Source organism: Oryctolagus cuniculus, chromosome 7 (genome assembly GCF_964237555.1).
Source record: "Oryctolagus cuniculus chromosome 7, mOryCun1.1, whole genome shotgun sequence".
NCBI lineage: Eukaryota > Metazoa > Chordata > Mammalia > Lagomorpha > Leporidae > Oryctolagus > Oryctolagus cuniculus.
In genome coordinates, this window is record NC_091438.1 from 42,809,322 (window position 1) to 42,837,192 (window position 27,871).

The window sequence follows — 27,871 nt, forward strand, 5'->3', positions numbered from 1 at the left end:
TCTTCTAGTCCAGCTCTCTGCTGTGGCCCGGGAGTACAGTGGAGGATGGCCCAAGTGCTTGGGCCCTGCACCTGCATGGGAGACCCAGGGGAGGCTCCTGGCTCCTGGCTTCAGATTGGCACAGCTCTGGCTGTTGCGGCCAACTGGGGAGTGAGCCAGCAGATGGAAGACCTCTCTCTCTAACTCTGCCTGTCAAAAAAAAAAAAAAAAAAAAAAAAAAAAAAAAAAGGAAAACAAATCAGAACAAAGACCAGAAGATGGGGCCAACCGAGCCACCCAGGACGGGACCTGGAACCTGTGTCTGAACAAGTGCCCAGAGGACTGCGTGGCAGGTGGCCTGGAGCGCACCCTGGACTCAAACCCTGGAGCCTGCTTTTGGCGATAGTGCTGACTTGGCTCCTGGTCATCCCTCTCCCGGGAGAAGCACCCCGACACCACTGTGTCTATTTAATGTGAATCAGTCTTTATTTTGCACTTGTGTGGTGCGTTAACAAATTCAACATACAAGATAGCATTACATATTGTAGGTTAGCGTTACAGCAGTATGCAATTTCACACAATTCATGTTAGCTTTTTCGATTTTTTTTTTAATTTGACAACGTTTATTTTTGAGTTTCATTTTTTACAAGAGAAGACACAAGGTAAAGAAAGACGACCACTTCAGAGAGGGGTCACAGCAAGGGCAATGTCACTGGCATGGCCGTAGGAAAAGCCTTCCAAGAAAAACCACTCGGCTCATTCCCCTTCCTGAGCGAGCCCCCTGCCCTCCACACCGGTTCTGTCTGCTTTCCTCTCCAGAGCACGGTTCCGAAACACGGACGTCCCGGTGGGGCCCCGGAAGGGAGGAATACCCTCCAGAGAGTCCAAGGGATGGAGATCTCCACAGGGAAGCAGAAGTGACCGTTCCCTAACCTATCCCTGACCGCGAGCGCCTGTGCAACAGCTCGGATGTGACTCTCTTGTCTTCCAACTGACTGAGGAGAAGGCGTTCTCCCTCCTCGCTTCTCAGTTATCTCTGGAAAGAACATGTGGAAAAGCCAAAGTCACGGAAGAAACCGTGGGACAGCAAAGTCCAGGGCGCGCTGGATCGGGCCTGAGGTAGGAGGGAGGAACCCTGTACTGTTGCTGGCAAAGACACAGAGGCAGCCCCTAGGCTACAGAACTCCGGTTCCTCCCCTGTCACCTCGCCGCCCCCTGCTCAGCCCACCCAAAGAATGCAAGGAATAAAGCTACCAGGAGAAGGGGAAGAGAGGAGTGAGGCGAGGCTGTTTCCCCAGACGTGGGTCAGCGGGAGCTACAGAGGCACACAGAGCAGGGCAAAGCCCAGAGCAGCTGCACCTGTTGCTTTGCACTGTTTCTGGGAAGGAAACCAAGGCGGGTTGCTCCAACATCTCTGATCTATCGACATTAAGGCGATGAAGAGGAGCCGCTTCGACTGCTTCCGAATGGGGCTTCAGAATGCTCCTGTCAGATTTGCATTAAACCATCTCCAAATGCATTTTTAGAAAACAAAAATTCTCTTCTTCTACGTATGATACAGTATTTACATTCCATGGGTTACAGGACGGAGCCTGGGGCTGTGAGCAGGGCCAATGGTCAGATGGGGCGTAGGAGGATGGGAGGTGGGGGCAGACAGGGACAGAAACACACAGTGGGCTTTGCACCTGCTCGTTCTGCACTGTCAAGAATCCGACTTAAAACCACTACCACAACCACAACGAGACCCCAGAAGGATCTGGGGAGAGCAGATCGTTTGACATCCACAGGCGTTCGGGGAACGCCAAAGGCAAGACCACCCCCTTTGCCACGGAGCCTCGGCCCTCAACCCCTCCTCAGAAGAAAGTTAGAAAGTGATGTCCTTGCATGGAAGGGGACTCTTCAGCTAATCTCCCAGGCCCTGGATCAAGCTGTGGTTTATTTGAGTTCCTCTTCAGACTAGAAAAAAAAAAAAAAAATACCTCCTGCCTACCCAAGCTCCCCTGCTGACGCTGAAGTCCGCCAGCTGAACCGTCTCGACCTTGGAGAGGCGGCGGTGCTGGAAGCAGGAGACCTGCATTCAAATTCCAGCAAGAAGCGGGGTCTCCCTGGGCCCGTGCAGCCCGGTAGCAGAGGATGCTGGGACCCCGGCGCCCCGCACCTCCACCGTACCGTGGGACACGCGAGTTCCAAGAACTGCACACTTTGTTTTGAGGGGAAGGAGATTCTGAAAGAATTCAAGTTACCTTAGCCACACTGTGTGTGTGTGTGTGTGTGTGTGTGTGTGTGTGTGTGTGTAAGAGCCATTATTGGAAAAATTCCAGGACAAAGAATCATTGCTGAGGGCTTTTCCCCTTAGGAAGCAAAACCAGCTTCCTTGTAACATCCCAGCCACCCGAGGAGGCCGAAGCTCCTCCCCGGTCAGCATTTCTGAAGGCCAGGGTAACCCTTCCACCCACCCGATGACTCCCGAGGAACGGCTGTCACTACCAGAGGTAGCTACAGAGGAGGATGGCTATCACCTCGTCTCTCCTCTCCTTGTGCTCACCCCCGAGAGCAGCACGTGCACTCAGCGGGCTGTGTTCACTGGTGCTCTCCGACAGCTGAATGAAGTCTCCAGAACTCCCTACGGAGAAGCCTCTAGTTTTGCAGCTCCAGGTTCTGGCTGATCAGTCTGATGCGTATCCCCAGTTCATCGCAGCAGGAAGGCTGACAGTAAAAACACCCCATCGCGCAAGTACTCTTCCCCGTGCAAGCCCGGCCTTATCCATCCCATGTTTGCTCCTTGGCTTACTACAGACCTCTGGGCCTTGAGCTCAGCCAAGGGGTGATAGGGAGAAAAGATGGGGATGATGAAAACGAGGGTGTACAAGAGCAAAATTTTCTTCTGCAGAGGTGGGGAGTGGAAGTTAACTCTCCAGAGAAGCCCAATAATAATAAGAAGAAGAATAAAATAAAAAAGAGGCCAATTTCAGGTAATCAGCAAATACAATTCGGCACAAAACACAACTTTCATGGTTTAAAATCTGCAACTTGATATTGGCAGTTAGGCTAATTTCTTGAGTTTGTATTAGACATGCAAGTATAAGGTTACATTGTTATATATAGACTCCTAGGGCTCTTTCCCACTCCTTTTCCCCCCAACTTTTTTTTTTTTTTGAAAGAATTTCTAGTGCCTTGCAAAGGAGAAAAAAAATCATCATTGCTAAGAACTGCTCTGCAGGCTGTGGTCATCCAGTGGGATGTTCTTTGTGGGGTTGGTTTGGTAAGAAATTTGCTTCTACAACTACAATGAGGTTTTGAGTCCGCTCCTCTGTCGTCTCAGTCCCCGCCACGTCCCTCCCCAGCCCGGCCCCGGGGAGGGGGGGGGTCAGTACTCGCTCAGACTGTGCCACTTGGCCACGGGCTTGCGGGGGCTCTCGCACACCTCCCTCCAGTGTTCAGCACCGCAGGCCGTGACGCTGTGCGCCCCCAGGATCAGCCTCCCCACCACCTCGTTCTTGGTGGTGCGGTCGAAGTCGATGACGAGGAACTCGATGCTGATGTCAGGCAGCAGGTCGGTGGGGATGTCGTAGATGAAAGACTCGTTGAAGACCGGGTTCAAAGTGCACTTCTTCACGTGGGTTTTCTTCTTGGCGATGCGCTTTCTGCCGTAGTAGACATTCACCTTGACGTAAGGATCTGGAGCCGCCAAAGAAAGAAAAAGGGAGACAGGCCCATGACTCAGTCCTCTCCAGGAAGAGGTGGTTTCAGGTGGAGGAAGGAGGGGCTCTACCGCTTGGACTTCTGGGGACCAGCTGCACATGGCTGCCAGTGACCCCGCAGTAAAGGCACACTCACTGCCTGGGCGAGCGACCAAGGACACCACGCAGGAACAGAACAGAACAGCTATCTTGCGCCACCAGGAAAACACCTTCCAGGGTGCAGGGACTAACAAACCTCTCGCCTGGGGCTGGCACTCAGCACCTGGCATACAGGTAGGTCGCTGTCAAATGTAAAGACCCCAGCTGCTCACCCAGTGGAGGAAATCTACTGGATCTAGACAGTCAGCACGAGGACACGGAGGGGAAGAGATTTTGGTGACGGAGGCGAGGGCTCTGAAACGTGGGAGGATGTGTGGGCCCCAGGCAGGGACTTGGTTGGAGGGAAGAGGGGTTGTACGGGCAGATATAGGTTGAAGTAAATAGCTGCTACCTGAGAGACCGGTGATATCCATCTTCGGCAGGTGTCTGGCTTTGAGGACCACCACTGTCATTCTCTGTGCCACGGGCTGGTACGACAGAGACACCTGGAGCTCCCCTCTGCTAATGCACTTCTGTGAGGATGAAACAGCAGGTGAGAATCCCGGCACGGTACAGAAAGGGTGCAGAGGAGGAAAGAGTCTAGAGGAGGTTGAGACGAGGGGTCCACGGGAAAGACGTTCCTCCCTGGGAAGGTGCTCTGATTCAGCGTGGGCAGGGAGGCACCAGTTGGGAAGTCTGCATCCCATATTGTAGCGCCAGCCTTCAAGTTCCGGCTCTGCTCGCGGTTTCAGCTTCCCGCTAAAGAACACTCTGCACGGCAGCTGGGGACTCAAGGACTTGGGAGCCTTGTGAGACCCAGATGGAGTTCCTCGCTCTGCCTTCTGCCTGGAACAGTCCCAGCCTGTCGTGGGCACTTAGGGAGTGAACCAGCAGATGGAGACTTTCTGTCTCTCTACCTCTCAGACCAATAATAAAGATGTTCCAACTCCAGTTAGCAGAGAAGGAAAGGGGAGTCAGTGTCATCACAATCCTGATAGTAAACAAGACCACTTGTGGGGCCGGCGCTGTGGTGCAGCGGGTTAAAGCCCTGGCCTGAAGCGCTGGCATCCCCTATGGGCGCCGGTTCTAGTCCCGGCTGCTCCGCTTCTGATCCAACTCTCTGCTATGGGCTGGGAAAGCAGTAGAAGATGACCCAAGTCCTTAGGCCCTTGCACCCACGTGGGAGACCTGGAAGAAGCTCCTGGTTCCTGGCTTTGGATCGATGCAGCTCCAGCCATTGTGGCTGTCTGGGGAGTGAACCAGTGGGTGGAAGACCTCTCTCTCTCTCTCTCTGCCTCTCTCTGTGGCTCTTTCAAATAAATAAAAATAAAATCTTTTTTTTTTTTTTTTTAAAAAAAGACCATTTGCACGCAGAGGGAGCATAGTCTAGTGTTTAAAAGCTTGGGCTCTGAAACCAGATTGGCCTGGGTTCAAATGCTGACTGCAATTTCTTATCTATGCTCTTGGACAGCTATTTAGCATCTCTATACTTTACTTTCCTATCTCTAAAATGAGGATTAATAAAAAGGGGGAGAAAGGAAAGGAAAGGGAAGGGAAGGGAAGGAGGATTAAGGGGCTGGTGTTATGGTGTAGCTGTTAAGCCACCTATGAGGCACTGGTTTGAGTCCCAGCTGCTCCACTTCTGATCCAGCTCACTGCTAATGACCTTGGAAAAGCAGTGGAGAATGGCCCAAGTGCTTGGGCCCCTGCACCCATATGGCAGACCCGGATGAAGCTCCTGGTTCCTAGCTTCAGCCTGGCCCAGCACTGGCTGTTGCGGCCATTTGGGGAGTGAACTAGTGGATGGAAGATCTCTGTCTCTCCTTCTCTCTCTATAACTCTGCCTTTCAAATAAATAAGTAAATTTAAAAAAAAAAAAAAAAGAGGATTAAATAATTTCAGATCTGTCACCTGCAGCACACAGGTGTGGCAGAAGTACATTCTCTCCCGTTCTCTCATTAGGTTCTTGTGATTAAAAAAAAAAAAAAAATTCAGACTGCGCCGTGGGTGGTAGGAACCTTGGTCTGAGTCTTAACTTTGCTACTGATTCACTACGCGGCCTTGGGCAAGACCCTGAACTTTCTGGAGCCTGGGCCTCCACATCACAAGGTGAATGTTCCTCCCTGCCCTGCCAGCCTGGGTGTATGCACGTCCGTGTGCCTTCTCTGGCCAAGGTCCCTTTGCCTACCCTCCATCCTTGTTTCCCCAAATGTAAGCTGTACTCTTGCTCTATTTAGAAATAAAAACAAACAAACAAACAAAAAAAAAACGAATCTTTTGAGAATAGTTTCGACAACATCGCATGCTTACTACACTCCAGGTGCCGGGGGATCCGGCCTTGTTCCTAAGGAGGCTTACTGCCCCACAGGGGACGGAATGTGAACACACAGCTGGAGGAACTGTGGAAGTGCTGACGGCAGGGATGGAGGCCGAGCAGAGCGACACGGAGTGCAGAGGCGCTGGGGCCTCAAAGGGTGCTGTGGGTTCTGAGGACAGGGTGAGGCGAAGCTGGGGTGCCTGCCAGGAGGGACAGGTGCAGGACGTGGGGAGTGGTGGAGGCAGGGTGAGGGGAGATGGGGCTCCATCCCAGAGCAGCGTCAGCAGCCCACGGGTGAGACGGAGGGCAAAGTCGCTATGGCTTCATTGAGTTACTATCTTAGAGAAAGCTGGAGAAGGACCTCAGGTAGAGAAAGAGCGGACTGAAAGGCTGCGGCAATAGGCCAAGGCGGAAATGCGGGAACTGGAGCCAGGGCTGTGGCAGGGGAGGTGGGTGTGGGAGAGATAGGAGGGGACTTCAAAAAGTTCATGGAAAATGGAAATAAATGCTAGGTTTAGGGACTAAACCTAGAGCAGAGCAGCAGGTTAAGCTGCCGCCTGCAATGCCAGCATCCCATATTGCAGCAATGGTTGCAGTCCTGGCTGCTCTGCTTCTGACCCAGCTTCCTGCTAACGCGCCTGGGAAAGCAGCAGAAGATGGCCCAAGTATGTGGTTCCCTGCTTCCCATGTGGGAGACAAGGGTGCAGTTCCTGGCTCCTGGCTTCAGCCTGGTCCAGACCTGGCTGTTGCGGCTGTTTGGGGAGTGAATCAGTGGATGAAAGGTCTTTCTCTGTCTTTATCTCTATCATTCAGTTTTTCGTGTAGAAACTTTTTTTTTTTTAAAGAATAGTTTATTTTTGTGTAAAAAAGTTTTTGAGGGTTGGTGCTGTGGCGCAGTAGGTTAATCCTCTGACTGTGGTGTCGGCATCCCATATGGGTGCCGGTTGTAGTCCCGGCTGCTCCTCTTCCCATCCAGCTCTCTGCTATGGCCTGGGAAAGCAGTAGAAGATGGCACAAGTCCTTGGGTCCCTGCACCCATATGGGAGACCCGGAAGAAGCTCCTGGCTCCTGGCTTCGGATTGGCACAGCTCCGGCCGTTGCAGCCAACTGGGGAGTGAACCAACAGATGGAAGACCTTTCTCTGTCTCTCCCTTTCACTGTCTATAACTCTACCTCTCAAATAAATAAATTAATTAAATCTTTAAAAAAGGTTTTTCAATTCTATCTGCATTTTTCATTAACCTTGTTTTTTCTATTTGAAAGGCAGAGTAACAGAGAGGGAGTGACACAGAGAGAGATCTTCCATCCACTGCTTCTGGGGCAGGACTAGGCAGGTAGAAGCCAGCAGCCTGGAACTCCATCTGGGTCTCCTCTGTGGGTGTCAGAGGCCCAATCACTATTGCTTTTCCAGGCACATTAGCAGGGAGCTGGATCAGAAGTGCCAAGTACTGGGACAGGAACCAGGCCCTCCAATATGGGATGTGGGCATCCCAAGAGGCAGCTTGACCCTTGACTCACGTGGACTACAATGCCCACCCCTCCTAGAATCTTTTAAAGACCTTTCATATGTGTGAATATCAAAATTCTTTGCACCAAAATAAACTGCATTTTTAATTCCATTTTCCACAAACTTTCTGAAGCACCCTTGCTTGTCTCAGGCAGAATCATCAGGATTTTCTGTTTGAGTGGCAGACTGGCTGTAAAGTGATGGAAGAATGGAGGACTACTTCTTTTCTTTATTAATTAAAAACATTTTAAGTGACTATTTCTTGTGATTCTACCTTGGGAGTGGAGATGAGGCTGGAATAAGGAAAACAAAAGCAATGGCAGTTTGAAGAATTTAGGATGTAGTGAGTTAAGTGTGGACACACTGATGACTAGGCATGCACTTGTTCTTGCCCGGCACTCCGGTAAGCTAGGGCTGCAAAGACATAGTGAGGAGCCCCACGTTCAGGAACTCCCTGGCTGGGGCCCTACCTGCCCAGGTATGTCTGTGTGGGAAAGGACAGCAGCAGCAAGTAAGCTAGTGAAGACATCGGTGAAAAATGAGGCACACCCCTCACAGTCTGTGCTTTGATTGCAGGCCTTAAGTCACCTTAAGTTGCTGTCCCCCGCAATGCCAGAATCCCATATGGGCACCGGCTGGAGTCCCATTTGCTCTACTTCTGATCCACCTCCCTGCTAATGGCCTGGGAAAGCAGTGGAGGATGGCCCAAGTGCCTGGGCCTCTGCACCCATGTGGGAGACACATGTGAAGCTCCTGGTTTTGGTCTGGCCCTGCCTCAACCATTATGGCCATCTGGGGAATGAACCAGAAGATGGAAGATTCTCTCTCTCTCTTTCTGTAACTGCGCCTTTCAAATAAATTAAAAAAAAAAAAAGTCATCTCAAGGAGTGAAAAGTGGGATCTTCTCCCACGAGATTTTTTAAAGACTTCCTGAATTTAGGTACTGCATCAGAAGCGTAGGGAAATGGCTCTCAAGGCTGAGTAATGACCAAAGTTTACACTGGGACTTTAGCTTTTGAAACCGAAGTACAAAAGGAAATGAGCTTTAAAGGATTTTCATGGTTTTCCTCTGCTAGATTGAAGCCCCCCATTTCTCTCTCCCCCGTAACACTTGTATTGTCAGCTCTTGATTGGATCCGTGGGAAGACCCTCCAGCCAGTTTAACATCACAGGCTGGTTGCCCCTGCCAACCAGTACACTTCTGGCTGCTTCCTCTGCCTCCAGTCAGAATGCAATCAGGGAATATAAATGCATTTCTACTAGTAGTCACAAATTAATGGCAAATAATCCCTCACGCAAAATAAAAGTGAATGCCTGGAAAACATTCAGGCCCGAGTTATCCACTGGCCACAGGTGTCTATTTCTATTTCAATTCATTAAAATTGAATAAAATTTTCCTTCCTCAGTCACACTAGCCATGCTTCAAATGCTCAAGGGCCACATGTGGTTGGCACAGCCGCCTTATTAGTGCAAACAGAACGTCTCTACCATCTCTGCGGAGCACTGATCTGGAAAGAACTTTTGGATTATTTTCACCCTAGTTCCTCTCTATTTGCATGAATAATAGAATGCTAATTAGGTTTGATATCTCTTTCTGGGGCCATTCTTGAATACTGAGTATCTAAATGCTAAATACTCAGTCTTTAAATACAATTCTAACTTTATATTTAGAAGGATAGGTAAGCATGTGTGTGTGGGTGGGGGGGGGGCTTTGATTTAAAAGCCAAGGAGTATTATTTGTAAAAGTCCTGTTGATGATAAGATGACAGGGGAAGTTTCTGGATCACTTGTTTGAGACTGTTTCCTGAATCATCCACTCTAACAAAATCTTCCACATCTTCCCTGTGCCCCTTTCCTAGTTCTGTGGAAAAGCAGACTACTTGTGCTTAGCCATTTCATCATTTTCTCCCCTAAAGTCCCTCCTCAGGCGGAGTTCATCTGATACCCCTCATCTTGGGCCATCTTACAGGAGCAGAATGCCCACCCCACCCCACCCCCACGGCCCCTTGGTGACGGACAGAAGTCTGCAGCACCAGGCCACCTGAAAGGCATCGCACCGCCTATGGAGGCCGGAGTTGAATGGTCGCCCCTCTTCCCTGCTCGGGCTGTGTCTCCACCCCGTTCCCATTGCAAGCAGCACCGTCAATGGCTCATTCTTCTGAAAGCGCCATTGAAAGCTGGGAACCGAGCTATTTCCCAGCCCCCTGGCCCGGTGAGGCGAAGCCCCCATTGGGGGTGCAGATGGGCAGGACGACGGGGGGCATGGGTTTTCTCCGCCCCCGACAGAGCTAGGGCCTTTGCTGTCTCACACAGAGCACCCCTTTCTCCTTCAGAGGCACAGAGGAACAGGAGCAGAGGACCAAAGTGGATTTTCCTCTCAGGAACGCAGCCTCTCTCAGAGCCGTTTTGTAGCCAGAGGCTCTGTGGTGGGACAAGTGCACCCTGAATAAGCCCTGCTGGGGCCAGACGCCTTCAGGACTGCTGTCCCCTAAATCCCAGCCATGGGCCCACAAAAGAAGCAGAACTTGAACACGCCTTCCCGCTCTCACAGTGCACACCCCTCACAAGTCTCTGCACCAGGGAAGCTGATAGCATGCTGTGTTCTCTCTTTTTCAAAATTATTATTTTTTTTAGAGAGAGAGAGAAACAGAGTGAGACAGAGTGAGACCTTCCATCCGCTGGTTCACGTCCCCCCAAGGCTGCAATGGTCAGGGCTGTGCCAAGGCAAAGCCAGGAGCTTCTTCCGGGTCTCCCACGTGGGTGCAGGGGCGCATGCACTTGGGGCATCCTCTGCCACTTTCCCAGGTATTTAACACAGAGCAGGATCAGAGGTGGAGCAGCTGGGACTTGAACTGGCACCCATATGGGATGCCGGTGCTGCAGACAGCGGCTTAACATGCTGAGCCACAGCCTGCTCTTTGTGGTCTCTCTCTTCACTCCCAGTGGCTACACTGGATGACCTCTAGGATCCTTTGTAAATCTGAGATTGTAAGAATCCTCTCATTCCCATCACCACTGACCCAAGTCACCCACATGACCTGAAGCAGTTAGTAGGAATAAGAGAGCTGTCTGCCATCCACTTTGCCAGCAATGTCTTTCTTTTCCCAAGGTCTCCTCCTCATCCTCCAGCCCTAACTGCATCACCTCTCTTCTGCAAATTCACCTTCATTACCATCTGAGTGAAATACTAGAAAACATATCTGCCACTTAAATCAGTTTCATGGCTGGGGTTGTGGTACTGGGGTTAAGCTGTGCCTGATGCCAGAATCCCATATTGGAGCACCAATTTGATACCTGGCTGCTCCACTTCTCATCCAGCCCCATGCTAATGTGCCTAAGAAGGCAGCAGCAGATGGTTCACATTCTTGGGCCCCTTCTACCCATGTGGGAGATGTAGATAAAGTGCCTGCCTTCTGGCTTCAGCTTGGCCTAGTCCCAGGTGTTGCAGCCATTTGGGGAGTGAACCAGAGGATGGAAGATCTGTGTGTGTGTGTGTGTCTCTGTCTCTCTTTCTCTAACGCTCTGCTTTTGCAATAAATAAATTTTTAAAAAGAAATGGTTCAAAAGTCTACCTCAGACATTTTTGGTGTTAAGTTTATACTGTGATCTCCTTTTGCTAACAAGGGTTAATTGTTAATGCTTATTATAGCTTTCCCTGTATTCCAAGGGACCCATTGGCTTCCCTGATCCAGCCTAGAGAGAGACCAAGGCCACTGGGTAACTTGTTGGCCAGCATCATCAGTGAAATGGGCAGAGTCAGACATGGTGGCCAGACCTGGGCTCCTTCAGTGTGGCCACACTGGACCAGTGGGAGGGACTGGAGGTGAGTTTTCTGCTAGGGAATGCAGTTAGGTGTTGGGGTGGGGTGGTTGGCTGTGGCATGGCCTCTTGCCTGTCTCCCCCCAGGGCTCTTTGGGGATACATACCGTGCACAGGCTCGGGAGCGCTCTTTACACCGGGTGTGCAGTGACCCGTGGTAGCCTGGCGGATGCTCTCCAAGGGGAGATGTGGAAAGGGCAGGCCTTCTGTGGCACAGAGTGAGGATTTGCAGGGGGTTGGAGGATGAGGGACCAGGGCACGAGAGCCATGGCTCAGGTGGACCACAGCGCTGCACAGAGGTGCCGACTGGGGAAGCAGCTTAGGGAGAGGCTGGGAGGCTCCGGAGTGGAGCTGCACAGGCTCTGGGTGTCTCAGCTGGGGCTTCTCCTGGGAGGCTGTTGCTCAGGATCCCAGCCCTGGTTTCGCCTCCTCAAGGGGTTAACAAAGTGGAAAGAGACTTGGCTCTTGCCAAGAGCTCCTGGCAGTTGAGCAAATGCCATTGTGTGTGCTCTGTGTCTTGGGCCCTGGATTTGAGGCTGTTTTGTTCCCAGCCCAAATCAGTCCCTTTCTTGCCAGTCTCTTCCCAGCTGCAGCTTGGCCCGGAGCCAGCCTCTACTCCCGGACTTGGGCAGTGAGTCCATGAGCTGTCTGGAAGAGTCCAGCTGGTTGGTAGCTTTCCCTGGCTGGGGATACAGGGAAGGCTGTGTTGGAAAAGATCCTTCTGCAAGGCAGGGAGTGGAGCTCTGGAGTCACTGGGAAAGGGAATCAGGAAACAGGGAATGGGTGATCAGGGCCCTGAGGAGGAGAGAAGCCAAAGAAGTGGTGAAATTAGTCACTTCCGTTTCTGTCCATGTATCTCGCTCCTATCTCAGAGCATCAAGATCTCTGTTGTGCTGGACTCTATCTGTCCTATCATTCTGTCCTGGCACTGAACCAGGGTTACGTGCTGACCAAATGCCTCTACCAGTCTTCAAAATTCTTGAGCCTCCCTGGTCCCTGTGAGGTGGATCTGTGTATGTTAGGTGGCAGCAGCAGTTCCTCTGGACAATGGCATGACTGAGCTGGCTTATCTGGGAAAGTTCCCTACTGCAAGTAGAGAAGGCAAGAACACACACCCAGCCACTGCCCTGCCAGGCCTGGTGCAGAACCCTCTGCGGTAGGCAAACCTTGTAAGTGGGCACTCGCTTCCTGGGAGTCTTTCTGTCTAACCCTGAGCCTGCTGCATCCCCACTGAGTCCAGCTGGGGCCTGCAAGTGGAAAGGCACCAACCAATAGGTGAGGATGATGCCTGTAGCAGGGCTCTCGCTGGGAGGTGTATGGTTGTTTTCTGTGGCCTTGGTGTCCTTTCAGAAGGTCCACTAATACAGGTGTCCCTTCTCTTCATTGCTTTATCAAGATAAAACACAAGTTTCCCTTCTCTTCATTGCTTTATCAAGATAAAACACAAGTTTCTACAAACCACATACACTTTCCAGGGATCAAACCTTATTATAACAATATAGAACTGGCTACAAGTTGTTAGAAGCTTCCTGTGTACTGGGGACTACGTCAATGCATCATCTTGCTTTGTCCTTGTGAGAAATTGAGACTTAAAGAGTTAAGCAGCTTGCCCCAGGTAGTATAGTCAGTGGAATTTGGATTTAGACTGCCGGTCTGACTTCAGAGTCCTTGTTACCAACTATTTTTGCTATCCCCTTAGAAGGCAATAAAGTCCCATGTTTAAAAAACCAAACTCTGGGGCCAGCGATGTGGCATAGTAAGTAAAGCCCGCTGGCAAAGTGAGTTAAGCTGCCCCCTGTAATCTAACATCCCAGTGCTAGTTTGAATCCCAGTTGTTCCACTTCCCATCTAGCTCCCTGCTAATACACATGGGAAAGCAGTAGAAGATGGTCCAAGAGGTTGGGACCCAGTATCCATGTGGGAGACTCGGATGGAGTTCCTGACTTCTGGCTTCAGCCTGGCCCAGCCTCAAATTGTTGTGGCCATTTAGGGAGTGAACCAGCAGATGGGAGAGCTCTGTCTCTACCTCTCTCTCTCTATTGGTAACTTTGTTTTTCAAATAAATAAAATAAATATTAAAAGAAAAAGGGAGAAAGAGAGAGAGAGATTCTAGTTGTCGGTTCACTCCCCGAATACCTGCAACAGCTGGGAATAGGCCAGGACAAAGCCAGGAGCTGGTTATTCCATTTGGGTGTCCCAACTTCGTGTTAGGAAATCAACCAGTTGCACCATCACCTGCTGCCTCCTGGGGTGTGCATTAGCAGGAAGCTGGACGTAGAAGCAGAGCTGGGATCGAACCCAGGCACTCAGATAGGGGACGCAGTGTCCCGGGCAGCATATTAACCACTGCGCCAAACACCTGTCCTTTCTGTGAACTTCCTGAAGTCCCCTTGTATGCCACGTATATCAGCTCATTTGAGCTTCCTACCTTTGGAAGGAAGCCACTATCATCATCTCTATTTTACAAATGAAGAAACAGGATTGGAGGGGTTTAGTGACTCACCTACTATCACACAGCTGGAATGTGAAGTCAAGCAAAGTCCCAGGCCCCCAGTTCTGATCCACTGCCTCCCCGGTTGTGGAAGAAATGAATGAACTAGCCTATGGGCTGGGGGTAACTTCATGAACCCCTCAGATTTTACACTTCAACAGCCAACAGAGGCCCAGTGGAGGGAGAGTGAGAGAGCAGGACAGAGTTCTCATCTTCTAATGCAAAGAGCAGGGAGAGGTGGAACAGAGAAAGAAATCTCTGTGGCAAAGGTTGGGGCCTGGAAGGATGACACAACTCATTCAGTTACATTTCATAAAATGTCTCTAAGAGGACACGTGCAGGATACCATCGGCATCCCTGGGTGTGGGTTGCCAAAGCCAGGATGAAGGAAAATCACTGAATGGCTTTTTTCATGGTCTCAGCTGTGAGAAACAGGGTCACCGCTCCGGAGAGGAAGTTAGCCCTGCACGTGTGATGTGATGGCGGTGTGTGTGTCCATCACTGGTGGGCCAGCCTGTTATAAGCAAGGTGTTCACAGTACCAGGGTGTCAATCAAGAAGGAGCACTTCAGGAACTACCCACCCTTTTCTGCTCAGGAAGCCACTTGGAGGAGACCCCATCAGCCAGGTCCTTGTCTGCTCTGACCACTGCTCATCCTTAACAGCCAAGAGCTTCCTCTTTGCCACCCAGCCCAGCCCACTTCCCCTTCCACTTCTCCCTTGCGATCTCATCTCCCCCAACCTTCCACCCCCCCGGCCCCCAAACATGCTCTTCCTCCTCACCTGGATGTTCCTCTTGATGATGTCCCTGGTCAGCTGCACCTTGCCGGTGCTGGGGTCCACCCCAGCCAGCGGCACCATGACCTCCCCAATGACGTCATCCCGGGAGAAGCGGTCAAAGCTGAGGACGAGGAAGTGCAGCACCAGGTCCTGCAGCTGGCTGTACGGGATGCCGTAGAAGGTGAAGGTCTCATCGAACACGGGGTCCAGGGTCTTGCGCAGCACTCTGGTCTTCACCCGGTGCCGCTTGTCGGGAAGGATGGTCATTTTGATGTAGGGGTCAGAGCCCTGCGTCTGGTCATCCATCACCGGCAGTCCATGGGCCTCCTGGATTGTCACCACCAGGGCTTTTTTCGGGAAGTTGTAGTCCACCGAGAAGGTGAGGGATCCCAGCGTGACGTCCTCCTCTGGAGACGACGGAGATGTAGTTTTGCTCTCCCCAGGGGTCAGGCTCGTCATGGGGCTCCTCAGTTCTTCCCCATAGTCCATTTTGATGGGTAAGTGGTCTATACAGGATGTGGAGCTAGGCCCCCTGGGACTCTTGTCTCTGCCCAGCAGGCCCCCCTCTGCTGCATCCAGTAACAGGTTCCCGCGGCCACCTTCCCTCCCGGGGCCATCTTTGTCTCTCCGCACTTTGATGATTTTCTTCTTGTTGCTGAGGGTCTCTGGGTATATGCTGATGCCTTTGAGCATATGAATAAACTTGTACGGGGGGCTCTTGTGCTTCTTCTCTGCCTGTTGATGGCAGCATGTCCAGACAAAGACGGTCACCGAGACACACACCACCAGCACAGAGGCCCCGATGAGGCCAGCCACCACAGGTGACACATCTGAAGACAGAGACCAAAGATGTGTCAAGGCAAGCGGGCTCGCTCCTGTTCAACGCCTCCCATGGAGCCACGCTGATCTGCAGTGGAGCCCTCCAAAGCAAAGGGTGCTCCTTTGGGCTTTAGTGCTTCTCCCTTCTCCTAGAGATACCCTCTGTCCTAGAGATATCCTCTCTGTCCAACCCTAGTCATGTTCTCCACAACGTCTTCTCTGGAGTGCCCCACCCGACTTCCTGTTCTTTTTCTGACCTTGTCTCGGCACTTAGAGAGACTTTGTTTGCACCTATTGATTTGTGCTTCTCATAAAGCTGCTCTGTAAGTGCTCTAGGGTCACCTTCTCACACGGGAACCTGCTTACCTCCACTGCTACGCAAGGGCATGAGCCATGCTTGTGGTTTCAGGAGGCCATACGGCAGCATCCTGGACAGAGTCTGTGTTGCCTGGTGGTCAGGACGCTGGTGAAATGAAATAGAGTTGTGTCTAGATGGTCATGTAGGATGATTAAGGGTTGTAAAAACAGATAGGTGGCAAAAAATCAGAACTCTGAGCCCCAGAGAGAGAGAGCGAGAGAGCTTCCATCCACTGGTTCACTCCCCCAATACCTGCAACAGGTTGGGCCAGGCCAAAGCCAGGAGCCAGGAACTTCATCTGCATGCCCCACATGGGTGCAGAGACCCAAGCATTTGAGCCATCCTATGCTGCTTTCCCAGGCACATTAGCAGGGAGTTGGATCAGAAGTGGGGCAGGGGCTGGTGCTTTGGTGTAGAGGGTAAAGCTGCCACCTGCAGTGCCAGCATCCCATATGGACACCGGTTTGAGTCCCAGCTCCTCCACACCTGATCCAGCTCTCTGCTAATAGTCTGGGAAAGCAGTGGAAGATGGCCTAAGTCCTTGGGCCCCTGCATCCACGTGGGAGACCCGGAAGAAGCTCCTGGTTTAGGGTCAGCCCAGCTCTGACCGTTGTGGCCACCTGGAGTGTGAACCAGTGAATGGAAGACTTCCCCCCAGCCCTGCCTCTCTATAACTCTGCCTTTCAAATAAATAAATAAAATATTTTAAAAAAGTGGGGCTGCTGGGACTTGAACCAGCACCCCTATGGGATGCTGGCTTTGCAGGCAGCAACTTAACCTGTTGAGCCACAATGCTGGCCCCAGAACATATTTTTATTTTTATTTATTTATTTATTTATTTATTTATTGATAGGCAGAGTGGACAGTGAGAGAGAGAGAGAGAGACGAAGAGAAAGGTCTTCCTTTTGCTGTTGGTTCACCCTCCAATGGCTGCCGTGGCTGGTGCGCTGCGGCTGGCGCATCGCGCTGATCCAAAGCCAGGAGCCAGGTGCTTCTCCTGGTCTCCCATGGGGTGCAGGGCCCAAGCACTTGGGCCATCCTCCACTGCACTCCCGGGCCACAGCAGAGAGCTGGCCTGGAAGAGGGGCAACCGGGACAGAATCTGGCGCCCCGACCGGGACTAGAACCCGGTGTGCCGGCGCTGCAGGTGGAGGATTAGCCTATTGAGCCGCGGTGCCGGCTTCAGAACATATTTTTAAAGTACAATGACTTTTAAAATGTAAGTATACTTACAGTAAGTATATGTTAAGATTTTTACTTATTTATTTGAGAGGCAGAGAGGGAGAGAGTGCACGCTTCCAGAGATAGACAGGCAGAGAGCTCCCATCTGTCTGTCTACTCTCTAAATGTCTGCAATGGCAAAAGGCCAAAGACAGGAACACAACCCAGGTCTTCTGTGTGGGGCAGGAACTGCATTACTTCAGCTGGTGTCAGGAAGCTGGAACCAGGAGCTGGAGATGGGTATTGAACCTAAGCTCTCTGACATGGGATATGAACCTCTAAACCACTAGGCCAAAAGACCACCCCTTAAGGTAAGTATTTTAAATAGCATGAAATAGCGACTGTGGAAAATGTCAGACATTTGCTTAAATATCATCTTCTTAGTATAAGGCCTCTCTGTATTCACCATTCAATGCTTTTCCTCACTAGAATGTAAGATGAGCAGGCATTTTTGTGTGCTTTGCTCATTGCTATTTCATAGCACTTCAAACACATAGCAGGCACTTCATATATATATTTTTGGATGAACAAATAAATAAAGAGGAACAGATTTTTTTTTTCTCTCTGCCATTCCCTTATGCTTGTGTTTTCTTTTAAATGTTGGACCCCTGCATTAGATAATCAGGTTGGGCTTTGTCCTCCTCAAATTCACTGAAGTCAAACTGGGTTTAGATCTTAAGGGTCTAGGTAAGGCCTATGCTTTTCACCTTAATTTTTAGGGAGACATTTGGAAGGTGATGTGATTCCAGCATGTTCTTCCTGGAATACCAGGCATCTACCCTGCTCAGTTTCTTACTGCCCTTATTGTAGGCCTTTGCTCAAACCGCACCTTATCAGAGACGCATTTCCTGTCTGCCCAAGTGAGATAATATCACAGCACCATCTTCATTTTTCTTCATAGTGCCTATTAGCCTGACATGTATTCGTTTGTCTGTCTTCCCTCACTAGATAAGCTTAGTAAGAACAGTGGCTGTGTCTGTCCCATCCATTACCATATCCCCCGGTCCTAGTACCATGTGGCACATAGTAAGTGCTCCGGGGAAAAATCCACAAATCAGAAAAAGACGAGGATAACATAATACCACGTATCAGAGATAACTGTACATTTCCATTGGGATTTAGAAGCCTAGCTGTAGGCAGTGACCTCATCTGACAAATTCAGGCAAAAATGACTGAGCAGCTGAGGCACCCACAGGCTTGGGGCATAATGAGCTTCATGCCAGCTTGCAGTGATCATGATGCTTGGATCACATTAAGGGAAGGTATCACTTCTTCCGCACTGGTAACAACAGCTACTGAGCACACTCTATAGCACTGACAATAGTAACAATGGCCATTTTTGTGTGCTGTTACTGTGTTTCTGCCAGGCATTGTACTGGAGCGCTCTCTCTGAATCAAAGAACCGATTGAATAGGCCCATTATATTCCCACTTTAGAACTGAGGAGCCTGGAAACTCAGAAATCAGCCCAAGACTGTATACCAGCAAGTGGCAGTGATGGGACTGAAATTCTGGTCGGCCTCTAGGCACAGTCTGTAGTCCACACCAGGGGTAATCAGGAGGGTAAAGACCTGGAGACCGTAACACGCGAGGAAACATGGAAGGAACTGGATTGGAAGGAGTCTGGGAAGACTAACTGTCCTCAATGATCATGATTTTAGGTATTTTGATGGAAGAGGGTCTAGTTCAATGTTACTTTGGAGAGCAGAACTGGCACCAGCAAGCACAGGGGCCAGGAAGACAGCTTCTGACTCCATGAAAAGAGCCAAATTCTTACTAGAACTGCCTCACAGTGGCCCAGATGGCCTCATAATGCAGTAATTCTGCAGCTGAAAATTTCCAAACACAGTTTGGGTCATTGTAGGTCAGGCACATTCTAGAAATGATTTCTCCATTCTCAATCTAGAAACGATTTTCCATGGACTAGATATTTCTGAAGTACTTTTCCCCTCAAAAGTCCAGTACTCCATAAACAATTTAGTCAGATATGAAAAGAAGAGGTTGGGGTCAGTGTTGTGGCATAATGGGTAAAGCCACCTAGATGCTAATTTGACACTGGCTGTTCCACTTCCAATCCAACTCCCCTGCTGACAAGCCTGGGAAAGCAGTGGAGGATGGCCCAAGTGCTTGGGCCCCTGCAGCCCACGTAAGACCCACCCAGGATAACTCCTGCTTTGGCCTGGTCCAGCCCTGGTGGTTGTGGCCATTTGGAGACTACATGCCATGAATGGAGGATCTCTCTCTCTTTCTTTCCTCTCTCTCTCTCTCTCTCTCTCTCTCTCTCTGTCTCTTCTGCTCTCTGTGAAATTCTGACTTTCAAATAAATAAATCTATCTTAAAAAAAGAAGGGGTTCTATTATAAAATAGTAATGAGTAAAATTATTAACAACTAAATCAAGGTGACTGTGTCCATAGCCTGTGAGTAATAACTGGGTTTGGTCGCGAAGTAGGAAGTGAAATAAGAGCTTGTAAGGAGTGAGCTCACAAAATGGAGGCTGCCTTCCCGAGGAGCTCCTGGAGGGAGGCTGGACCACCTCTCGCTCATCTGTGACCCCCAAGTCCCTTGCATGTTACAGAGCTCAGTGAGTGTCTGAACAGCTGACTGGGTTTGCCTGTCAGAAGAGGCAGAGTGGGAGAAGAGCCTCTCTCCTCTCCACGTAGGAGCTTCCCTGCAGGTTGCTCGCCACCATGTAGTGGCACTGAACATAATTATCTACGAGAAGAGGCCAGCGGGGAACAAGCAAGTCAGGTGCATCTGAGAATGATGTGAAAGGGAGTGGTGAAGGCGCAGGGTGGAGCCATCCGGGTGCTCCTTTTGGCTCTGCTGCATATTTGTGGTCTTGAGAAACCCTCCTCTGTTTATAGTGCATCCACTTTATTGCTGGAAATGGAGGGGGTTGGGAAAGAGATGATGACAGACATTCAGCTATTGGGAGGTGACTAGGAAATCGATGATGCATTTGTAGGTTATCTAGCGGTTCTCCCTCACCTTATTTCTTACTTTTGCCCTAATATCTTTCTTTTTTTTTTTTTTAAGAAAACATTTATTTATTTGAAAGTCAGAGTTACACAGAGAGAGGAGAAGCAGAGAGAGAGAGAGAGAGAGAGAGGTCTTCCATCTGCTGGTTCACTCCCCAATTGGCTGTAACGGATGGAGCTGTGCTGATCCGAAGCCAGGAGCCAGGAGCCCCCACCAGGTCTCCACATAGGTGCGGGGGCCCAAGGACAGGGGCCATCTTCTAATGCATTCCCAGGCCACAGCAGAGAGCTGGATCAGAAGTGGAGCAGCCAGGACTTGAACCGGTACCCATATGGGATGCTGGCACTGCAGGTGGTGGCTCTACCTGCTATGCCACAGTGCCGGCCCCCATAATGTCTTTCTCATTTCAGGGTTAACTCCTGCCTCTCACTGAAACACCCAAGGTAATAACTAGGAAAGTCACACATCTCTAAATTCAGAGCTTTCTGTCTTGCTTTAGTAAAAGTCTAGGTGATAAGACGAAGCTGTAAATTGCTGTGGCATGGGAGCTGGTTCGAGTCCAGGACACTCTTCTTCCAATCAGGCTCCCTGATAATAGACTGGGAAAGAAGTAGAAGATGGCCCAAGGGCTTGAACCCTTGCACCCACTTGGGAGGCCCCGAACAAGCTCCTGGCTCCTGGGTTGGGATAGGCCCAGCTCTGGCCATTCCAGCCATTTGGGGAGTGAGCCAGAAGATGGAAGACATTTCTCTCCCCCTCTCTCTCTAACTCTGTCATTTAAATAGATAAATAATCTTTAAAAAAAATTGCAGTGACTGTTGCTTGATGCTATGTCCCACCAATGTCAGGGATAACTGAGTGTTGGCTAGGTGTATCTCCAAATGTTAGAGTGCTTGAAATCAAGTGCTTTCTACAAAATGTAGGAGACTCTATAAGGGCTCTGCCGGGCTCCTTCAGCCCCATCGCACCTGCTCCTAACACAGCCTCCTCTCACTGTGAGGTGGGCCACTGGAGAACAGCGGAATGGGGAGAGCACTGGCGTCAGCCCGATACTGCTCCAGCCCAGGCACAGCTAGTCTGTTTGACTAATAGTTTCTTCCTGAGCCTCGGCTTCCTGAATCTGGAGAATGCACAGGAAGCAGTCATTCCTACCTGAAGGCAACTGTTACCATGAAAGAAACTAAATGTGGTACCGTTTCTTTTCCTGTTTCCATTGAGTTTCCCTCTAATGGCAGCCACTGTATTAAGTGCTACCCTAGCTACCTTCCCAAGGACTCCCCAAGTGCACTGGAGAAAGGAAAGTGTTGGAGAGAAGGCATAAGAAGAAAGAGTAGAGAAAACCAGAGATTGCTCACGCGATCACAAAGGGGACTTGTGTTTTGGAAACAGGACTGAAAGGATAAGGATGGAGAAGGCGAGGCGGAGGAGTTAGCCTTGGGAAGACTGGAAGCGCCGCGTTGCGCGTTGCGTTGCGGGGTGTGGAGCCTGGGTTCTGCCTGCTGTCCTGATCTGGGGCCTTCTCCCCTAGAGCCGGGGGTGGGGGAGCAGCTGGCTTTTGCTCATTTCCAGCCCCGTTCCCTGGTTAGATTATGTCCCCACCCTAAATAGGGGAATCAGACGCTCAGACCTCCTGCCTCCCGGGAGGCACAGCAGCTCTGAAGGGACGGGAAGGTTCCTAGCTGGCAGCAGCTGGCGGGTGAACTGCAGTCACACCGAGGGCGACGCAAGGGAAGCCCATCCGTTAGATTGATTGGACCAGGAAAGCCCAGCGCACAGCTTGAATCCCCCGCAGGGGAAAACGATCGTGGCTTCTGAAGCGGCCCAGGGAGTGTGGTGAAGCTGCTGCTGGGGCCCGCGGGGCTGGGTCGGGGAGCCTTGGCTCCGCGATGACGTAATGCTTTCTCTGGTACACAAAGCGGTCTCCCCCTGGGCTGGGCCTCTCGCCCCTCCCCCTGCGGCCCTGCTCCCGCCCCCTCCAGCCCCCGCGCTCACGGGTGAGTTGCTGGTTTTGAAAAGCCGGCCCGGGAAGCAGGGAACAAAGGCCCCGGAAGGAGAACCTCGGCACTGCCAGGAGGCCCAGAAATAGACATCACGTCATCCCCAGCCCCGCCGCGCCAAGCGCCATTTGGAAGCGAGGGGCCGACCCCACCATTACGGTGCAGAATGGGGGGGTGCAGATTGGGGCTCGCAGGGCTCGCGTGTCCTCCCGGCGCCAGCCTGCAGCTGCCCAGCCGAAGGAGCGGCTTCCTTGTTGCTCCCCGCCCCCGCACCCCTCTTTCCCCAGGAGCGGCCGCCTCCGCTGGCCGCGCGCCACCCAGCCACAGTCTCCAAGCTGCCATCTTGATGTCCCATCCCCCTTGCCACCTCCCTCCCCCGCAGCCCCTAGGAGTGGGAGGGGGAGCAAGGGGCACCGCCCTGCGTGCCCCGAGGGGGAGAGGGGGAGGGCTCGGCCTGCCGCACCTCTCCTCCCCCAGAAGGAGGGGGTCACGTCCTCCGCACGCTCGCTGCTTCTCACCTCCAGCGGTGCTGACAGTGCACCACCACACAGGGGTTTAGCACCCCGGATGCCTCCCCTCGGTCCCATCCCTGCATCGCGCAGCCCCCATCAGGAGCTAGCCACTGCCCGCTCCGCACCGCCGCAGGCCGGCACTGCAAGGCTCTGGTCCCGGCTCCACTCCCTGCCGGGCGGCTGGGCCCCGCTGGCTCTGCACCGGTTCCGAACACCTCCAGCCTGGTTTGCCGGCCTGTACTTACCGAAGCTAGGTCGGATATTGGTGATCTCAGCCATGTCGTAATCAGAGGCGGTTGCTGGAAATGCTTCTGCAGTGGTCCGACCACTCCGGGAGCCGTCGGTCAGCGCCGAGGCCGCCTCGGTGGCGCGCTAGGTCAGGGGAGGGGGCAGGTATGTGGCAGACGCCTCCCGCGACGGTGCAGTCCCTGGTTGCCAGCTGCGCTTGCCTCTTACGATGCTCCAGGGATGCTCTGAGGCAAGGATGCAGGTGCAGCCAGACTGGTCCTGATGCGAGGTAGGCTCCGCCTTCCTCCGAAGGGCCTCGGTAGAAGACTCCGCCCCTGGCCGAAAGGTTCCGGAAGGCAAGCCCCGCCCCCTCCGGAAGGCCTCTGGGAGGGGTTCCCTCCCGCCGCCGAGTGTTCCCGGGGGTGAGGCCCCGCCCCCTGGGGGGGGGCTGTGGGTGCCTAGGGCGGAAGTCGCGAGGGCTGGGGAAGCGGTGTAGGTAGTTTATCGCACGGGGCCGTGCAGATCTTGGGATTCGCTTCTCTGGACCTAGCAGCCGACTGTTCTGCGTTCGCGAGTTTGAAAAACCAAAATTCTACAGCGCCTGGAGTTTGGGTGGACTGTGGTCAGCACACATTTTTGAGCCCATTAAAGGTTCTTGAAGTTCAGAAGCTGGGGAAGCAACACCGAAAGTTTCGTAAAAATCCTTTGGTTGTACCCGTTAGCAGGTGGATTTTGTGCTGCGTAAATAAAACTTTTCTCAAAAAGACTAATGGAGAGTGCTAAACTTGATCATGGTTGAGAATTTTTCTCCGTGCTTAGAACTGAGGATGGGGTTGGGCGGGAGGAGTTCTGGTGGAGGGGAGGGAGAGAGGAGAGAGGAGAGAGAGGGAGAGAGAGATGAGAACCAGAGCTAAAGAGCAGGTCAACAGGAGGGCAGGAATGCAACTCGGAGCTTCTGGAGGCTTCCCTGGCATGGGGGAGTTGGTGTGTTTCAAGGCAGGGTCAGACTGTTGGCGATTGTAGCGGCGATTATGTAATCTTATCCTTGATTCTGGCTGTGGGTACTTTTAGGCTGTCGGCTTCTGTTTCCCGACAGGATCGGTTCCTATGCATACGTCCTTGGAGGTTCTCCTGTACAATGGAGTTGAATGCAATTTTCCATTTGATGTTCTGACCTATAACAGTGAGAACATGGGCTAGGAGTCATTCATTCGTTCACTCAGAACACATGTGTTGAAGTACTGGCCGTCGACGACGCCCCAGGAGCTAGACTTAGGACATCGGATACCGGAGTCCCTTGATAGGTGTTCACCTTGTGAAAGCAAGCACCCAAGTGAGCCAGAACTACGTCCTGTGCAAACCGCAGCACAGTATGGTAATTTCCACTGTCTCACCGGGTCGACTGTGGAGAGCCAGTCACCCAAGATAACGTGGGAGCATCTTGCATAACGCCGATTATTACACAGATGTGAGGTATTATTATAGCTTGAGTGCAACACTGCCTTTGTGTCCTTCAGGAAACTGCGTTATTTGTAAACACGAGATTCCTCCTTCTCTGTGTCCTTGGTTCTGTGTCGCAGGTGTCTCGCGGCGAGACTGATTCATTGTCAACCGGGCCGTTTTGTGCAGACGGGGAGCGTTCTAGAGACAAAGTCCAGGACGCCTCTACAAATATTTTGCCAGTAACTGACGTGCTACCGCCGTGGCTTCATTGTGCCCTCAAGCAGGATGGCGCCTGGAGGTTGGCGCATGCTTCTTGACGCGCAGTCGCCGCGCGCCGCGGCCCGGGGGCGCGCACGTCACCGGGCGCCGTTGGCTGACTTCCGGTGGCGCGGATGCCGGATTCCGCGGGATGAGGTGGGCTGCTGAGGGTGTCGGGGGTTGTGCTGAGGGGCGGGGAGCGGCCGGTGGGAGCGGGACCACCTGGGCGCAGGCTGTCCGGGATGGTAGGGGTTTGGTGTGAGGGTGGGCGCGGCGTGCAGGACGGAAGTTAGGGGCGCGAGGGCTTCTCCTGGGAGTCGGACTGGGGCCAGCGCTCGGCGCGGGGGCTGGAAAGCGCAGGTCGGAGGCCTTTTTGAAATGATTGTCCGGGAGGGGCCGCGGCGCGGCTGCCTTCGTTCTCGGTGCGGGGCCGACGCCGTTCTCAGTGGCTGGGGCTTTGGGCGCTGTTGCTGTGCGTTCGGTGCCCGGAGCCATTGGGTGCCCGCTGCCGACTGAGCCACAGCTGCCCTTTTCGTCCCTCAGTAGTTCACCTGTGAGAGCAGGGATTGCCTGGGCACTCGCGCTCCTCTCCTTACCAACGCTGCCCACGGCATCCTCACGTGTTTGTTGAGCTGTCATTTCAGCGAGAAGGCATGGGTCGGTTGGGGGACGGAGCAGGGGAGACCTCCCCACCCCCCATGTATTGGAGATTTGGATGAGGGAGGCTTTGTAGCGGACTCTTAGAGAAACCTTTTTCGGCTCTCAGCTCCAAGCTTTCATCTAGGTCCCTGATAGGCGGGCATTCAGTCTTGGCCGGAGCATTGGCTGTTGGAAGACTCCCTGGAACACATTGGTGGTGGTCTTGGGCCCGTAATGTAGGAGGGCACATTTTTCCTGGGTAGAAAGTTGCAGTCAGTTCCGACATGATGCTTAAGCCTTGTTCCAAAGGCTGTACAGAATTATCAAGTTATTTCAAGCCCTCTTTAATTCATTCAGTTTTTCCGGGAACATTGATTTAGTTGATACTCAGTAATCTATTGAGTTTCAGTACTCAGTGATACATTGGGCATTTGCAGTCATATGCGCACCGTTTGGAGTTTCAGCTTCTTTGCTTCGGATCCATCTCCCTGTATTGTGCCTGGAGGGAAGGGGATATGGCCCGTCCCTCCTGTGGGTGATGTGGATGAGTTCCAGGCTCCTGGCTATGAACTTGGCCTTCCCTGACTGTGGCAGCCGTTTCTGGAGTTAATCAGTGGGTGGAAGATTTCTTTGTGTCTCTCCCTTCTTCTCTCCAACTCTGCCTTCTTAAGAAATAAATCTTGAAAAATACGTGTTTATTTGAAAGGTAGAGAGGGAGAGGCAGGCAGAGAACTTTTTCGTCTTCTTGTTCACTAACCAAATGGCAGCACCAGCTCGGTCTGGACCAGTCTGAATCCAGAAACCTGGGACTCCATGTTGGTCTCCCACAGAGTCCTAGGTCCTCAAGCATTAGGGTCATCATCTCCTGCCTTCCCAGGTATATTAATAGGTGCTGTGTATGGGATGCCTGCTTGCAAATGGTGGCTTAACCCACTGCACCAATTGCCAGCCCTGGTGCCATGGGTTTTTCTCACCATCATGTTATTCTGTCTCCCTGATGGTGGTAATAACTAATACCTGTTAACACTGCTTATTTGTTACAACTGCTCTTGTGAAGTAAGTATTTTTACAGTTGAGGGAGGTGACACTTTCCAGCTGTTAGGTCAGTTGGTCATGGTAATCAAAAGTAGAATTGGGATTTGAACTCAGTCACTAGAAGTGCTCATTTCTCACCCAAAGGGACAGTTTGTGTTTAGTATAAAGTATTTTTTATGTTACTCTTATTTTTATTTATTTATTTATTTATTTGACATGCATAGTTAGAGGGAGAGACAGAGAGAAAGATCTTCCTCTTTCCATTGGTTCACGCCCCCAGATGGCCACCACGGCCGGCGACTGCGCCAATCTGAAGCCGGGAGCCAGGTGCTTCCTCCTGATCTCCCATGCCAGTGCAGGGCCCAAGCACTTGGGCCATCCTCCACTGCCCTCCCTGGCCACAGCAGAGAGCTGGACTGGAAGAGGAGCAGCCGGGACAGAATCTGGTGCCCCGACTGGAACTAGAACCCGGGGTGCTGAAACCGCAGGCGGAGGATTAGCCTAGTGAGCCGCGGCGCCAGCCTATGTTATTCTTTTAAAAATATATTTATTTGAAAAACAGAGTACAAAGGGGCAGAGGCAGAGAAAGCGAGGTCCTCCATCCGCTGGATCACTCCACAGGTGGCTGCAATGGCCAGAGCTGCACTGATCTGAAGCCAGGAGCCAGGTCTCCCACACGGGTGCAGGGGCCAAAGCACTTGGGCCATCTTCTACCACTTCCCAGGCCATAGCTGAGAGCTGGATTGGAAGTGGAGCAGCTGGGACTTGAACTGGCATCCATGTGGGATGCTGGCACTGCAGACAATGGCTTTACCTCCTAAGCTGCAGCACTGGCCCCGTGAAGTATTTTATTTATGAATCAGCATGGTTAAATTAAATGATAAATGAGCAGTGTTGTCACCAGCAACTAATATGAACGTGGTAAAAACTTGCTTTTATCCTTTCAGGAGGGAACAAAAGTGGAGCTTTTACAATGTTGCCCTGTAAGAAGAGAAGAAGTACGGTGCCAGAGTCCCCACAGCATAAGGGCCAGCAGGAGGAGGTCGATGTAGACTTAGAATCTGCTGTTAACCTCGACTCTGCCCAGGTGAGAGAGCTGCAGTCCGTGTCGCTGTGCTGGGGCCCGAGTCCTGACAGAAGAGCTGGCCCTGAAGTAGCGTGTGTGCAGGATGCAGGGCGGCAGGCTGCTGCCGAGGACACACCTTTGAGTGCAAGGACGCTCACCCAGGACACACATTTTCCAGTCCTAGACGGTGTTGATGTGGACATGGCTCAGGGAATCACCCTGCCTGCCTTGGAGTCCTCCCCTTCCCTTGACATGCACATGGGTAAAGGAAAATTCCAGGCCACCGGCTCAAGGAGATGGAAGAAAATGACACCCAGGCCTGCACCAGGTACCCAAGAAGACAGAGGTGACCATCTCAGCAAGAAGGAGCCTGTTTCAGGAGCTTGCAGTGAAGAAGTCAGGGAAGAAAGAGGTAAGATACAAAGAGTCTCCAGGTTAGACCACTTTGTCTTTGTATCTTCTGTAGAGCCAGGATAGAGCAGTGTTTCTGAGAAGGGGCACCAGTTTGTCATAGAATTGGACCTGTGGATCTTCTCAGATTCAGCAGTGAACTAACTTTATGTATGGGTTGAGACTTGGTTTTCCCCTTCCGTTCCCTAGATCTTTGCTATCCCTTCCTTTCTCATCCTGTGTCCTGTGTGTCAG

At 51.8% G+C, this 27,871-nt stretch overlaps 2 protein-coding genes across 11 annotated transcripts in view; one reads left to right on the plus strand and one right to left on the minus strand.

Annotated features, from left to right (window-relative positions):
* Positions 1–446: 446 nt before the first annotated feature.
* On the minus strand, positions 447–23,496 carry SYT11 (synaptotagmin 11). The gene is made up of 4 exons (XM_002715409.5): positions 22,803–23,496; positions 14,675–15,501; positions 4,168–4,291; positions 447–3,657 (listed from the first exon to the last, which is right to left on the minus strand). Exons 1-4 carry the CDS (start codon positions 22,834–22,836, stop codon positions 3,347–3,349), a joined length of 1,296 nt encoding a protein of 431 aa, XP_002715455.1. The 5' UTR covers positions 22,837–23,496; the 3' UTR covers positions 447–3,346.
* A 578-nt stretch (positions 23,497–24,074) lies between these two features.
* LOC108177661 (GON-4-like protein) overlaps positions 24,075–27,871 on the plus strand; it is a 34,749-nt gene continuing 30,952 nt past the window's right edge. For 4 of the 10 annotated variants that reach the window (XM_070077579.1, XM_070077576.1, XM_070077578.1 and 1 more), the window contains exons 1-2: positions 24,590–24,642; positions 27,108–27,638. Coding sequence is in view for 4 of the 10 variants with exons in the window: in XM_070077569.1 (XP_069933670.1) it covers positions 25,939–26,002; positions 27,108–27,638 (595 nt within the window). In the remaining 6 variants the exon portion in view is untranslated. Of the gene's footprint in view, positions 24,259–24,365; positions 24,643–24,824; positions 24,847–25,883; positions 26,003–27,107; positions 27,639–27,871 lie in introns of those variants that run through there. The other 6 variants (XM_070077574.1, XM_070077573.1, XM_070077569.1 and 3 more) reach the window with 4 other exon arrangements.